This window comes from Heteronotia binoei, chromosome 1 (assembly GCF_032191835.1).
Source record: "Heteronotia binoei isolate CCM8104 ecotype False Entrance Well chromosome 1, APGP_CSIRO_Hbin_v1, whole genome shotgun sequence".
NCBI classification, from domain to species: Eukaryota; Metazoa; Chordata; class Lepidosauria; order Squamata; family Gekkonidae; genus Heteronotia; species Heteronotia binoei.
This window is the reverse complement of record NC_083223.1, coordinates 212,161,418-212,174,778: the sequence shown is the minus strand read 5'-3', so window position 1 is coordinate 212,174,778 and position 13,361 is coordinate 212,161,418. Positions and strand designations below refer to the sequence as shown.

The 13,361-nt window shown below is 42.7% G+C and overlaps 1 protein-coding gene across 6 annotated transcripts in view; it reads right to left on the bottom strand.

The window, feature by feature from the left end:
- EML4 (EMAP like 4) overlaps positions 1 to 13,361 on the bottom strand; it is a 309,941-nt gene that overhangs the window by 63,468 nt on the left and 233,112 nt on the right. For all 6 annotated transcript variants that reach the window (XM_060247476.1, XM_060247471.1, XM_060247454.1 and 3 more), the window contains 4 exons: positions 10,561 to 10,684; positions 4,249 to 4,398; positions 3,581 to 3,650; positions 1,090 to 1,200 (listed from right to left, as the gene is read on the bottom strand). In XM_060247476.1, the coding sequence (XP_060103459.1) occupies positions 1,090 to 1,200; positions 3,581 to 3,650; positions 4,249 to 4,398; positions 10,561 to 10,684 (455 nt within the window). The remainder of the gene's footprint in view (positions 1 to 1,089; positions 1,201 to 3,580; positions 3,651 to 4,248; positions 4,399 to 10,560; positions 10,685 to 13,361) is intronic.

The window sequence follows — 13,361 nt, the reverse complement described above, 5'->3', positions numbered from 1 at the left end:
GCAGGAGTCTGGACGGTGGGCCTCTCCAAGGCAGAACAAGCAAAGAGAGTGGCCGTCGGACGAGGGGATTTTGGATGAGCAGCTGGTACAGCGTTTAAAGATTATCTTGTCCCTTCCTTCCATCCGCCCGGGGAGGGGGGGGGAGGGAGGGGAAAGTCCAGAAAGAATAGTAAGAGAAGGCTTTTTTTTTTTTTTTTATACGATACCAGGAGGAGTAGAAGATGAAGAATTGAAGCGAAGAGAAGGTAATTGTTGGAGATTGCAATGAAGAAGTTGGAGATCAACGAGGAAGGTGCGATCCGGTCGGCGGTAAGGAAGAAACTGAGTGGCTAAGCACCTCCCCCTTGTCCAGGCATGCGCAGTAGCTGCCTCCTCCCAGGACAAGTGGGAGGCGCGCCAGATCTACGATCAAGATTGCTTTGAACTCTCCGAGGTCGGGGCCAATCCTGCGGATTACCCATATGTGTGAATGCACAGAGACCACGAAGAAGATCAAATCTTTCAACATGTGTTGAAATTAAAATACACCTCATTTCTAATCAGAATGAGCAACTGGTTGTAAATATCTCCTTATCCTGCAGAGTGGAAAGTGTTCTTCTGCTTGCACAAGGTACGGAATGTTTAGAAAGGACTGCCACAGTTCCTTTGCTACTGTGCTACAGCATTGCATTATGCCAAAGTTTTGAGCCAGGATACTAAGCCTGTGTCAGAAAAACTGCATAGCTACCAGAGACAGATAGGGATGAGGGCTGTTTAATTAAAACTGTCATGGGTCTGGTGCAACATTCACAGCAAACAAACAAAATAAGGTGCAGAAATTGGCAGTGAGAAATCCTAACAGCAGCTGGACTCCAAGCACTTGAAAATGGCTCTCTGTATACAGTGTGGAAAATATACCACTGGTTGCAAAACACCAGGGCAATACTTGTCCTGTGAATCTTCACAGCTACTTTCACTGGCATCACCGTACAGATGTACTTTTTGTTGTTGTTCAGTCACACAACACCAAGATTTTTTTTTTGTTTAAATCACCAAAATAACATAAGGACTTAAAGTTCAGGGTTTGTTTGTAAAAAATTTTCTCCTTACCGCCTTTGAGAAATCCAGACACCCTACTCCACGCTCGAAAGTCCCAAGGCCAATAACTTGCAGAGTCATCAGGCTCACTGAATCCCATACTCTTACATGGGGATGTAAAAGCTAAGTAAAATCAATTTGATATAAAAGGTTACTAAAGAACAAGAAGTGCCACATGCAGAATTCATCCTATGCTAAGCAGATAAGACTTTAGTTGATTTGGAAAACTTCTAGTTCACTTCCGTAACATAAAATATTGGAAACTGAGGTGAAGAAGAATAAAGGCGATCTAATATCTGAGCCCCACTCCCTTGCCCCAGACTGCTGGAGTTCCCTCAATGATCTCTCCTTCCTGCCCTATGTTTTAATTGTTTGTGTGGTGTATATGTCTTCCTTTTAATTGGTTTTAGTATCTGTTTTTATATTCTTTTAAAATGATCAGCTGCCTTAAGGGCTCTAATCAGTGGGAAGTAAACTACATCAATTAAAAAGAATAAAAAGATGGTGTTTGGTGGGTGCTGGCTGAAGTCAAAGGAAAATAATAAGCATGGGCAGGAGACTATGCCTAATGTAGTAGGGATACCACACTAGCACAATTTACATGCAATGACAAACTAAGGGCTGTCATTACAGGGATAAGATTTCCACAGCCTCAGGCCTGTGTCTCAATGTACATGGCCAGAATAAAGTTTTTTTTCAAGCACACCATATTTTGTTTCATCCAAAGCACAAACTTGTGTGCTCTTTTCTCTAACCCAGGTTGCCTAACATACATCTAATTGGTTTGGAGGGAAGGAAAGACAATGTACACAACAATGAGCTCCGGGTCTGTGACCAAAGCAGAAGGAAAGGAGAACACAGGGCTTTCTAAGATTCATACCTGTAATGACAAATCATGATCTTTAAAAGTGGTTTTATTCCGAGGATTTTCTCCCTTGCAAGTTGTTTTAACTTTGGGACTTATAAAATGGAATGTAATTTATTTTAAGAGAAAAAAGAGATGATTTTGACTAGTACTGAATCAGAGCACTGGTATAAAAATCTCCCTAACTACAGTTCTAGTTTATTTATTTATATTATTAGATTTTTAGCCCACCCTTCCTGTAGAACAGGCTCAGGGCGGGTTACATCATAAAAACAATCAACAGTAAAAAAACAATTTAAAATATCTAAAATTACAGAGTAACAATAAGTACTAAAATGGCAAATTCTGTCTCACAGACATGGCCTATTGTCCAGCTCCAGCAGGTCTTATAGCACTGGCATGGAATGAAGAGGGGAGGCTGGTAAAAAGTGATGTCCACTGCCTCAGTCGAAAGCCTGGCGAAAGAGCTCTGTTTTACAGGCCCTATGGAATTGAAGCAGATCCTGCGGGGCCCAGATCTCCAGGGGGAGCTCATTCCACCAGGCAGGGGCCAGGGCCAAAAAGGCCCTGGCCCTTGTCAAGGCCAGATGGATGTCTCTGGGGCCGGGTATCACCAGAGGTTGTTGGGTTGCTGATCGTAAAGACCTACAGGGCTCATACAGGGAGAGGCGGTCTCGTAGGTATGCTGCCCCCTGCCGTAGGTATGCTAGTTCTGACTTGGTGCAGAGAAATGCCATCAAATGTATTACTGGGCACTGTGTGACTCCTTGAATATTTGTTAGGGGCTCCTCAATGAAAACATAAATGATAGCAGATAGTCTCTCATGAAAAGATGGGTTACTTGCCTCTGGGCTACCCATCATCCTCCTGTACAGGGGGAATGCCTGACTGCTATCATGGGCAGGCATTCCTGGTAGACATTCCAAAGCTTCTCAGCAGATAAATTATTCTGGAAAGGGCTCCCCTGAATGCAAAAATTTCAAAAACCTTGTTGCCTCCTCATGGCATGATTCCACTGAATATATTTGGACTAAAACCACTTTAGTTTCAAACAGTACAGACTTAATAAAAGAAAACAGGGATAAGCCACATACAAAGGCAACCAAAAGGACAATAGAAGCAACAGTTATTTGACTGAAGGTTATATCAGTCAGTATCAAGCAGATAAAGACCACCTGACACTATGCTGTGAATTAACCAAATGTGATCCTGGCAAGCAATGTCAGGACTGAATGCCAATGCTAAGGCTTGCTATCCATAGCAACTTAACAGAGATGACACGGTTATTTAACTGTCATGGCTAGCCCAGTTTTCACAGCTACACACAAGCATATTTATAAGTACTCTGAGTTCAGTGGATCAGCAGAGTTGACTGCCAAAGCCTTTAGGCCTTGCTTAGACTTAAGGTCATATTTCCTTTTCTTCAAAGCATAAAAGCACACGGATGGCAACTGTTCTACTTAGAGTCACTTTTTTGGGGGGCGAGGGAGGAAGCCTCTCTAAAATAAACTTTCAAGACCTATGGCCCTTTAAAGATGTCTGTGGGAAATACGCAACATATGCCTCAAGATAACAAGGTATGCATGAACTCATGTTCTTTCGATCCAGCACAAACCACTGAGACAGTTTTCAACTTACTCTTCCATCTTTATCCACTCCTGCCAGCTGCCCAGTAGCAATCCTGATTTTGTCGGGATGAACAGCAAGACTAAAAAATAATGCCAAAACACTGATTTATTCATTGGGAATCGTGGTGATAGTTTGCTAGTAAAAATACTCTTCACCAAAACTGCCCATTTCAAAATGGGGACAGGAGTACCATAAAGAATGATGTATTTCTGTTGGGTGTTAAGGCGGCTAGTTCTCTTGTGTGAAGTATTGTATCTGGTATACCCTACATCAGTTTTGTGATGAGAGGATCTGCATGGCTTTAAATAACCTGCAAGTTTCAGCTGCAAGCAGCCATATTTGGTCTCACAGTTTTTTTTTTTTCTCACCCTTACAGTCATGAACATACGTAATGACACAGTCCTATCAGTATCAGCAAAGTAACTAATTTGCAGCAGCAAACAGCTTGAATTCTTTCTCACATAATTACAAAATACCACTATGGGGTGGGGAATCTTTAAGGTGGTGACTTCAGACATCCACATGAAACAAATCTCTTCCCAACCCTGCCTAGAGACATGTTGTTTTACTCCAGATTGACATCTGTCTGCCTTAACATTTGCTGCATGCTACCATTGTACAAAATCCTATCTCAACAAAATTACATGCCAAGAGGCATTATGGAAGCAGAGACTAACCATTTAACGCAATCTGTATGTCCCAAGTAATGCCGCTGAGTCCGCTCTTCATAATTGAACAGAATTACAACAGATGCTATGAAATACACTATTTCTCCAGTAGGTAGGAGGTAAACATTGGCTCGACAATCCCTTCCACGATAACCGTATCTTTTTTTAAGCAAAAAGGTCAAGGATTTTAAAAGGATTGCAAAGTTCATACTGTGGAGGTCAAATCTTCTCTCTTAAGCTGTCTCTGACTCTATGCACTGTGCACTAGATTTCTGAACTCTAAGGCTGTTTCCGTTTTCTTCTCCTTTTAGTTAAGCATTGCATGTGAGAAAGCCCAAGAAATGTACTGTGAGCTGTGCATCCATGACTACAAGTAAGCATCTGGAAGCTACACCAAAGAATGAAGTATAAAAGAAGTGTCAGTTTGTAAACTCAAAATATGAAGTTTTCATTAGGTAATAATAGAAGGCACAGCACTACCTTAACCTATTTTGCAGCCCCTGAATTGCATCAGACAGCAGGCCTTCCCATTGCTGCATTCCTGAGAGGAAGTGTATCGGTTCCATTTGGCCTTTTAAAAGAAGTGTGTGAAAATTCCAAAGGCTCCTTGCAAGGCGGCAAGATACTACTAAGCAGATCCAGAATACTGGAAACATCTTTAAGTTTCTGAAGAAGAAAACTAACTCTGCAGCTAGGGCCGGACTTCAGAATTCCTACACAACAGAAACAAGCACAATAGATGTAAAGTAGTCCCAAGACAGCCCTAACCATGGTTAGAAGACTGGGAGTGCTCTGGCCATGCTTCCCTTGGCCATGCCTCCTCCCTCTATTTATTCATTTGCATATGCACAGGTGTTTTCGCTAGCTTTAGTTAAGCCAAAATCACCATTTGCAACCATGAAGAGAACTGGGTTTGTTGCCTCTGAAATGACAGGAAGATGGAAGTTTGTGTGCAAAAGTAGCAGAGGGCACAAGGCCATGAGTGCTCTTTGTTTCCTAGTCATGATGGCATTCACATAGGCCTCCTTTACTGTTGTTTCCACTGTTGGAGGAATAAACTGGGATGCAATCCCAGTTGAAAACGTAACTTTCCTTACTAAAATCCAATTAGGCTATCATTAGGTTATGATTGCACCAGGTTATACTGGGGAAGGTATAGGGATTTTACTTCAGTATTAATTTATTTGGAGGAATGCTGGAGGAATCTTTAAAAAATTCCATATAGTATAACAAACAAGCAGATGCTAACAACATATGCAACTAGAATCAGGTTCTTTTTAATCTTTCCATACGTACGTTATATTGTTTTGTATTAAATAAAGAAAGCAGGAATTTGAAAGAGTCAGAAAGTGGGCTTGTTTTATATATTTTGCTATTTTTTTTTCCTAATTAGCTGGTAAGTTCACAAATGAACACAGATCACTAGCTAATCATAAGAACTTTCAAGGCATTCTGCAAGATGGGCTGAAAAGGTTGTATTTACAGTTGTGTAAAACAAATAATTCTAAACTGAGAATGCAGTCACCATCATTATTAAGAATAAAATTGCTTTGCTGTATCAGGCTATACTGCCCAGCATGCTGTTCACAACAGCTGACAGCCAGATGTTATGTTTCATTTGCTAAATGCATTTAATATTCGCATAGCAAATGTTCTTCACTGCTTGCTGAGTTTGATGACTTAAGTCCATGTATGGTCAGAGATATTTCAGTACTTCTTACAAACCTTACTCAAATACTCTTCAGGTTCTATTCTAAACTTATTTTAGTGTTATCCTGGCTTTCTCCCCGGAGGGCCATGTTCATGCATGGTTCACTCCATCACCATTTGATCCTTATAACAATCCAGTTAAATGGGTTAGAGCAAGGGTGTCAAACATAAAGCCTGCAGGCCGGGTCCTGACCGGACCACTGAGCAACTGGTGTCTGCTGCTTCCTGCATCATAGCTCTTTTTGCCCAGTCTTTCCTATTTCCTGCTTCACAAATGAGAGAAAAAAAACTTTCTTTTGATTGGCTGAGGGCTCCGCCCTCTCCTCTTGGGTGGGATGAGGAGGGAAAGAGCCAGAGAGAAAAAAAAATGGTGTCCCATGGCAGTAGACCAACAATGTTTTATTCCAGGTATAAACTTTTGTGTGCAAGCACACTTCTTCAGAGAGAGAGGGAGGAAGGGGGGAAGGAGGGGGGGGGAAGGGAAAGCCAAAGAGAGCAAACCAGAGAGGGGGGGAATGGAGCGCCCTGTTTAAGACCAACAATTTTTATTCCTGGTATAAATTTTGTGTGCAAGCACACTTTTTCTTCAAAGAGAGAGAGGGAGGGGGGACGGATAGGAGCAGAGAGAGCAAGCCAAAGAGAGAGGGGGAAAAAATTGAGCCTCCTGTTTAAGACCAACAACATTTTATTCCAGGTATAAGTTTTTGTGTGCCTGCACACTTCCTTGGGTGGGGGAGAAGAGACAAAGAGAGCAAGTCAGAGATCGAGAAAGACCTCCCCCCTTTCCATTTCTTTTAGATTGGGGGGGCGGGGGAGGAGAGAAATCTAACAGTACGGCTTGCATTCTTTAGTGGAAGGGAACAAGAGTCCAGAAGCATCCTAAAGACTAACAAAATTTGTGGCAGTGCATGAGCTTTCATGAGTCACTGCCCAGTTCTTTAGATACAGCTAGATTAGAATTTGAGTCCATCTGTCCTTAAATCTTGAAGAGTGAAGTGATTTCAGATGCCAAATGACAATAGCAGGCATTGGTAATGAGAGAAGAAACCTAGGTTTCAGTTCAGTCCAGGAGGATGCATTACCTTGAGCTTCATTATCAGTTGCAATTCAGCAATCTCTCTTTCTAATTTCCCTTTACAATTCCTTTTAAAAGGACTGCTACTCTTACGTCAGTAATTGAATGTCCTGGAAGGTTAAAATGTCCCCCCACTGGTTTTTGAGTGTTGTGGTTTCTAATAACAGCAGAAAAGAGTAAGAAGAGTCTAGCAGCACCTTAAAGACTAACAAAATTTGTGATAGCATATGTTCTTTTGTGAGTCACTCCTCACTTCTTCACACTAAGTTCCATTTATGGTTTGCATCCTCCTGGACTGAATCCTCCTGTACCATATTGAGATCTAGGTTTCCTATCTCATTATCAATGCTGATATTTCCATGCCTACTACCCCTCTGCATATCACACCTAATCCGATCAAGCTTCCTATTGCCATTCAGCATCTGAAATCATCTTTATAAAGTTTACATCTCAGGTACGTCATGTTACATTTTATGACATGCATGGCCTGGCCCAACAAAGTGAGATTTATGTCAGATCCAGCCCTCATACCAAATGACTTCAACACCCCTGGGTTAGAGTGAAAGACAGTAATGGTGCATGATCATCTAGTGAGTTTCATGGCAAAGTGGGGATTTAAACCTGGGTTTCCTTGGTCTTAGTTTGACAGTTCAAACCATTATATTACACCAGCTTTCTTCCACATTGATATGCTGCTCTACCCAGGTGGGATGGGACATTTCCTCTAATATTACTAATAAATTTAAACCCACACCCAGGAGAGGAGGTATCCCTCGGAGGAAGTTTCAGGTTGGCAGCCTTCAGTCAGCCGAAGTTAAAGCTGCCTTCCAGGCAAAACTCCAGTCAAGAATTGAGGACCTCAGTTGCCCCACAGACCCTTCTCCAGAAGCACTCTGGGAACACCTAAAAACTACCGTCCTGCAGATCTCTGAAGAAGTCCTCGGGTTCTCCACAAGGAAGAACAAGGACTGGTTTGATGAGAACAATCAAGAGATCCAAGAATTACTGGCAAAAAAGAGATCTGCCTACCAAGCACATCTTGCTCAGCCCTCCTGTCCTGGGAAAAAAGCAACCTTTCGCGCTGCATGTAGCAACCTCCAGCGCAAGCTTCGAGACATTCAGAACGAGTGGTGGACCAAGCTTGCAGAGAGAACCCAGCTGTGTGCAGACACTGGTGATTTAAGAGGGTTCTACGAAGCCCTGAAGGCAGTATATGGTCCATCATATCAGGCTCAGAGTCCCTTGCATAGTGCAGACGGCCAAGTGCTCCTCACAGACAAGGCATCCATACTGAACCGGTGGTCGGAGTATTTTCAGGTTCTCTTCAGTGCCAACCGCGTAGTTCAAGATTCAGCAATCCACCTCACCCCACTTCAACCGGTGAAAACAGAGTTGGATGAGATCCCCACCCTAGAAGAGACTGTTAAAGCCATCAAGCAACTGAAAAGTGGCAAGGCAGCAGGAGTTGATGGAATTCCACCAGAGATCTGGAAGCATGGGGGCACAGTACTACATAGCTCACTTCACAAAGTACTTGTCACCTGCTGGGAACAAGGCAAATTACCACAGGACTTTCGCGATGCAATCATCATCACCCTATACAAGAACAAAGGGGAAAAGTCAGACTGCTCCAACTACCGGGGGATAACCCTGCTGTCCATCGCAGGCAAAATCCTTGCCAGAATACTCCTGAACAGACTGGTGCCCACCATTGCAGAAGAACTCCTCCCAGAGAGCCAGTGCGGCTTCAGAGCTAACAGGAGCACCACCGACATGGTATTTGTTCTCAGGCAGCTCCAAGAGAAATGCAGGGAACAGAACAAGGGTCTGTATGTGACTTTTGTCGACCTTACCAAAGCTTTCGATACCGTTAGCAGGAAAGGCCTGTGGCAAATCTTGGAACGTTTAGGATGTCCCCCAAGGTTCCTCAGCATGATCATCCAGCTACACGAAGACCAGCGAGGCCAAGTCAGACACTGCAACGACCTCTCGGAGCCCTTCCCAATAGGCACAGGTGTAAAGCAAGGCTGCGTTCTCGCGCCAACTCTCTTTACGATCTTCTTTAGCATGATGCTTCAAAGAGCCGCAGTAGATCTAGATGAGGACGATGGTGTCTACATCCGCTATCGCACCGATGGCAGCCTGTTCAACCTGAGGCGACTAAAGGCACACTCCAAGACAATGGAAAAACTCATCCGAGAGCTACTGTTTGCTGATGATGCTGCACTCGTCTCCCACTCGGTATCAGCTCTGCAGCATATGACGTCCTGCTTTGCAGAGGCTGCCAAGCTATTCGGCCTAGAAGTTAGTCTGAAGAAGACAGAAGTTCTCCACCAGCCTGCACCCCAGGAAGATTATCACCCTCCCTGCATCACTGTGGGTGAATCAGTTCTGAAGACAGTCCAGCAGTTCAGCTACCTGGGGTGCATCATCTCCTCAGATGCCAAGATCGACAAGGAGATTGACAACAGGCTGGCAAAGGCAAACCGTGCATTTGGCCGACTGCACAAAAGAGTGTGGAGCAACAAGCATCTGAAAAAAGGCACAAAGATCAATGTTTACAAAGCGGTTGTGATGACAACCCTCATCTATGGCTCCGAATCGTGGGTTTTATACCGTCATCACCTGCGACTCCTTGAGCGCTTTCATCAGCGCTGCCTTCGCACCATCCTCAACATCCACTGGAGTGACTTTGTGACCAACACTGAAGTCCTCAAGCGGGCAGAGGTTACCAGCATCGAGGCACTGCTGTTGAAGACGCAGCTGCGCTGGGCAGGGCATATTTCTAGGATGGAAAACCACCGCCTTCCCAAGATTGCCCTGTATGGCGAACTCTCCACCGGCCATCGAAATAGAGGGGCACCAAAGAAGAGGTACAAGGACTCCTTGAAGAAATCCCTTAGCACCTGTCACATCAACCATCACCAGTGGTCTGACCTAGCCTCAGATCGCAAAGCATGGAGGCACATCATCCACCAGGCTGTCTCTTCCTTTGAGAACACACGCATAGCTGGTCTTGAGGACAAAAGGAGATTGAGGAAGAATCGCACTGCTACAGGACCAACCCTAAATCAGACTTTTCCCTGCAGCCGCTGTGGCCGGACCTGCCTGTCCCACATTGGTCTTGTCAGCCACCAGCGAGCCTGCAGCAAACGTGGACTATTACACCCTTCTTAAATCTTCGTTCGCGAAGCCAAGCCGAGAGAGAGACTAATAAATTATAGAAACTGAAATTTTGTTGTAACAGCTTAGGGAATGCACACCCCTGAAACAAACTACAGAGAAACTGTGCCAAACCCTGCAGCTTGGCATAGTAGAAGTTACTCTGTGTAGCAAAAGGAAAATATGAGTGGTCAATGCATGAAAACTTATAGCCTATTATTTAGTGAAAAAAATATTTTCCAAGATTCAGGGCTCTACTTTTTCTTTGTAATTATTAAATTAAGTAAACTTCACAGTCATAAAAGAAAAACAGGAAACCAGAAGGAACAAAAATAAAAAGCACAATTTTTTTTGCTGAGTTAAGATAAGGATACACCCACTCCAGTTTTAATTTCTCAGGAGGCAGTTCTGTCTTAATTTCATAATATCTGTCTACATCTGAAGGAAGAAACATTGTGATTGGTCGTCCTCGCATGAACATCTTGATGTATTCTCCCTCTGTCAAAACAAAAATGTGTCCTAGAATGAGATCATTTTGCAAACAGAAATATAACAGGCTTGTAAAGAACTAAATGTTGAGAATTAACTCCGTTTTAAACTAAGAGTGTGGCAGATTTGACTTTTTAAAATGAAAGCACACAATTTGCACATGTAATTAATGGCTAACTATTTGTCTGGTCTGGAACCACTTGTGTTAGACCCCTTTCTAACTAGACAGATATCATTCTTCCACCAATGTAAGCCTATAAAATACAATCTGAATTGATTCTATGGGGTATACTCTCTTTATTTATTTAATTCATAATTAATTTAATTATTCTTAATTCATAATTCACTTATTCTTAATTTATAATTAATCTATTTAATTATGAACATTCTAAAAATGGGATCCTTCCCTCCATTCACTTAGTGTCATCACACTCTTTAGACTACCTTATCAGAGGATAGTCCTATGTGTCTAGGTTGTGAAACTTCAATAGTAATAGTAAGCAACCCAATAAATATGAAGAAAAATCTGTTTGAGCCCCCTTCTAGATCAAGGATAAGAAAACACAAACATGAGGAGTGAGCTGTGCTTAATTTTCAAGGATAGACTTTGTCACAAGGCAGCTTTTCACATCAGCAGTTCAGCACTGTTATCTCGTCACCACAAGAAAAATCCCCTCCACATTAAATGCTATGATCTGCATATTCCCACTTAGATCTCCATAATGGTCCATAATCAGGAGACCAGTGAGGGATAAATATCTTGCAAATACACATTTGAAAAGCTGCATCTTATTCTCTAACAGAGCTACATGGATGTGGCCTGAAACAAAAGAATGAATGGATTCACGCATGCCCCATACTCACCTATCTGAATATGCCAATTATTTTATATAAAATTATTTTATAGAAAATTCCCAACATGTTCCACTAATGTCCATAAGAGGATTTTGTGTGACAGTTAAGGCCTGCCTTCCTATGCATGCCTTTTTGGTGTGGGTTTTAATTTATAATGGAAATACCCAGGGAGGGAGAGAGGGAAGGAAGGGAGGTGTGCTGGTTTGCTAAATATGATCATTAAGGTATCCATTACTCTTATTGAAATAATGCTTTTAAAATTATCTCAAAGTTATCTGCAATTTCAATTACTTACTAAAATTGACAAAGCACAGACATGCCAACATTTTGGGAAGGGGGCAATCAAAAGGTCTTAAATTCTTAAAAGTATAACATGTTTCTGAACTGGTATCAACATTGGACTTAATAACTGCAGCTTCTAAGTATGACTTAGTACATTTTTGTACATTCTTCAAGTGGCTAAGAACCACTTGCCAGCCGACTAAAAAAAATCAAACTGTTGTCCAATATTAATTCTGCCATTTGGAGGAAATGGCAGTGATCTAAAAATATGATAAAGCTGATTAGTAATGAGGCTAGAGAGAGATGGTAGTGTTTTGCCAGGGTATGACGGTGTTTTGAAAATGTGTGAACATTCATCCCACTTTCTCCTCTTTCACAAACACTGCAGGGGGTTTTCTGCATTATTTCAAAAACCTGCACAACCTATTTGATTAGAGTTAATGGTGGAGCAAAAAGAAATGTGCATTCATTGTAGGAAGAGCAGGGCTATCTAAAGAAGATGATGATAATGGATTTATGCCCTGCCCTGCACTCTGAATCTCAGAGCGGCCTACAATATCCTTTACCTCCCCCCCTCCCTCAACAAACACCCTGTGAGGTAAGTGGGGCTGTGAGAGCTCTCCCATAAGCTGCCCTTTCAAGGTCAGTTCTGTGATAGGTATGGCTGACCCAAGGCCATTCCAGCAGCTGCAAGTGGAGGAATGGGGGAATCAAACCCACCCAGATAAGAGTCTGTGCACTTAACCACTACACCAAGCCATTTCAACTCTCAGAAACTCTTGCCTACTTCCTACTTCATGAATCTTTTCTGTTAGAAGTTCGGTTCTTGTCATTCAGAAGAAGACCGCAAATTTATACCTCGCCCTTCTCTCTGAATCAGAGTCTCAGAGCAGCTTACAATCTCCTTTATCTCCTTCCCCCACAACAGACACGCTGTGAGGTAAGTGGTGCTGAGAGAGCTCTCCCAGAAGCTGCCCTTTCAAGGACAACTCCTACAAGAGCTATGGTTAACCCAAGGCCATTCCAGCAGGTGCAAGTGGAGGAGTGGGGAATCAAATCTGGTTCTCCCAGATAAGAGTCCGTGCACTTTACTACTACACCAAACTGGCTCAGTTGTACAGTAGTACTTCAGTAGTATAGCCAGGTAATTTCAGACTCAGAATTATAATTCCCAGAGTTCATTAGATGAAAGGAAGTAGTGGAATAAATATAAAAGTATGCTGAGCAGAGCTCATTCATCTCCAGCTACAGTCTGTATTTTTAGGTCCCTGAATTGAGCAATGGTGGCTGGAACTCTGGGGTTCTTTCCCAAAGGTAAATCTCATAGTACCACCACTGTTAGGTTACAAGAAAGGAAGATACTGAGGCTACATGAAGCTACTAGGAGAGCTCATGCAAAGTGTCATCAATATGCTATGACATTCAGCTCTCAACAGCACTCCCACCCATTTAAATCTAAGAAACTGGCAGAAATAATAACAGTGTATTTGGAAGGTGAAGGAATGGTAGACAAATGGCAGCATTATGGGGTAAAGATGGGAGCTGGGAA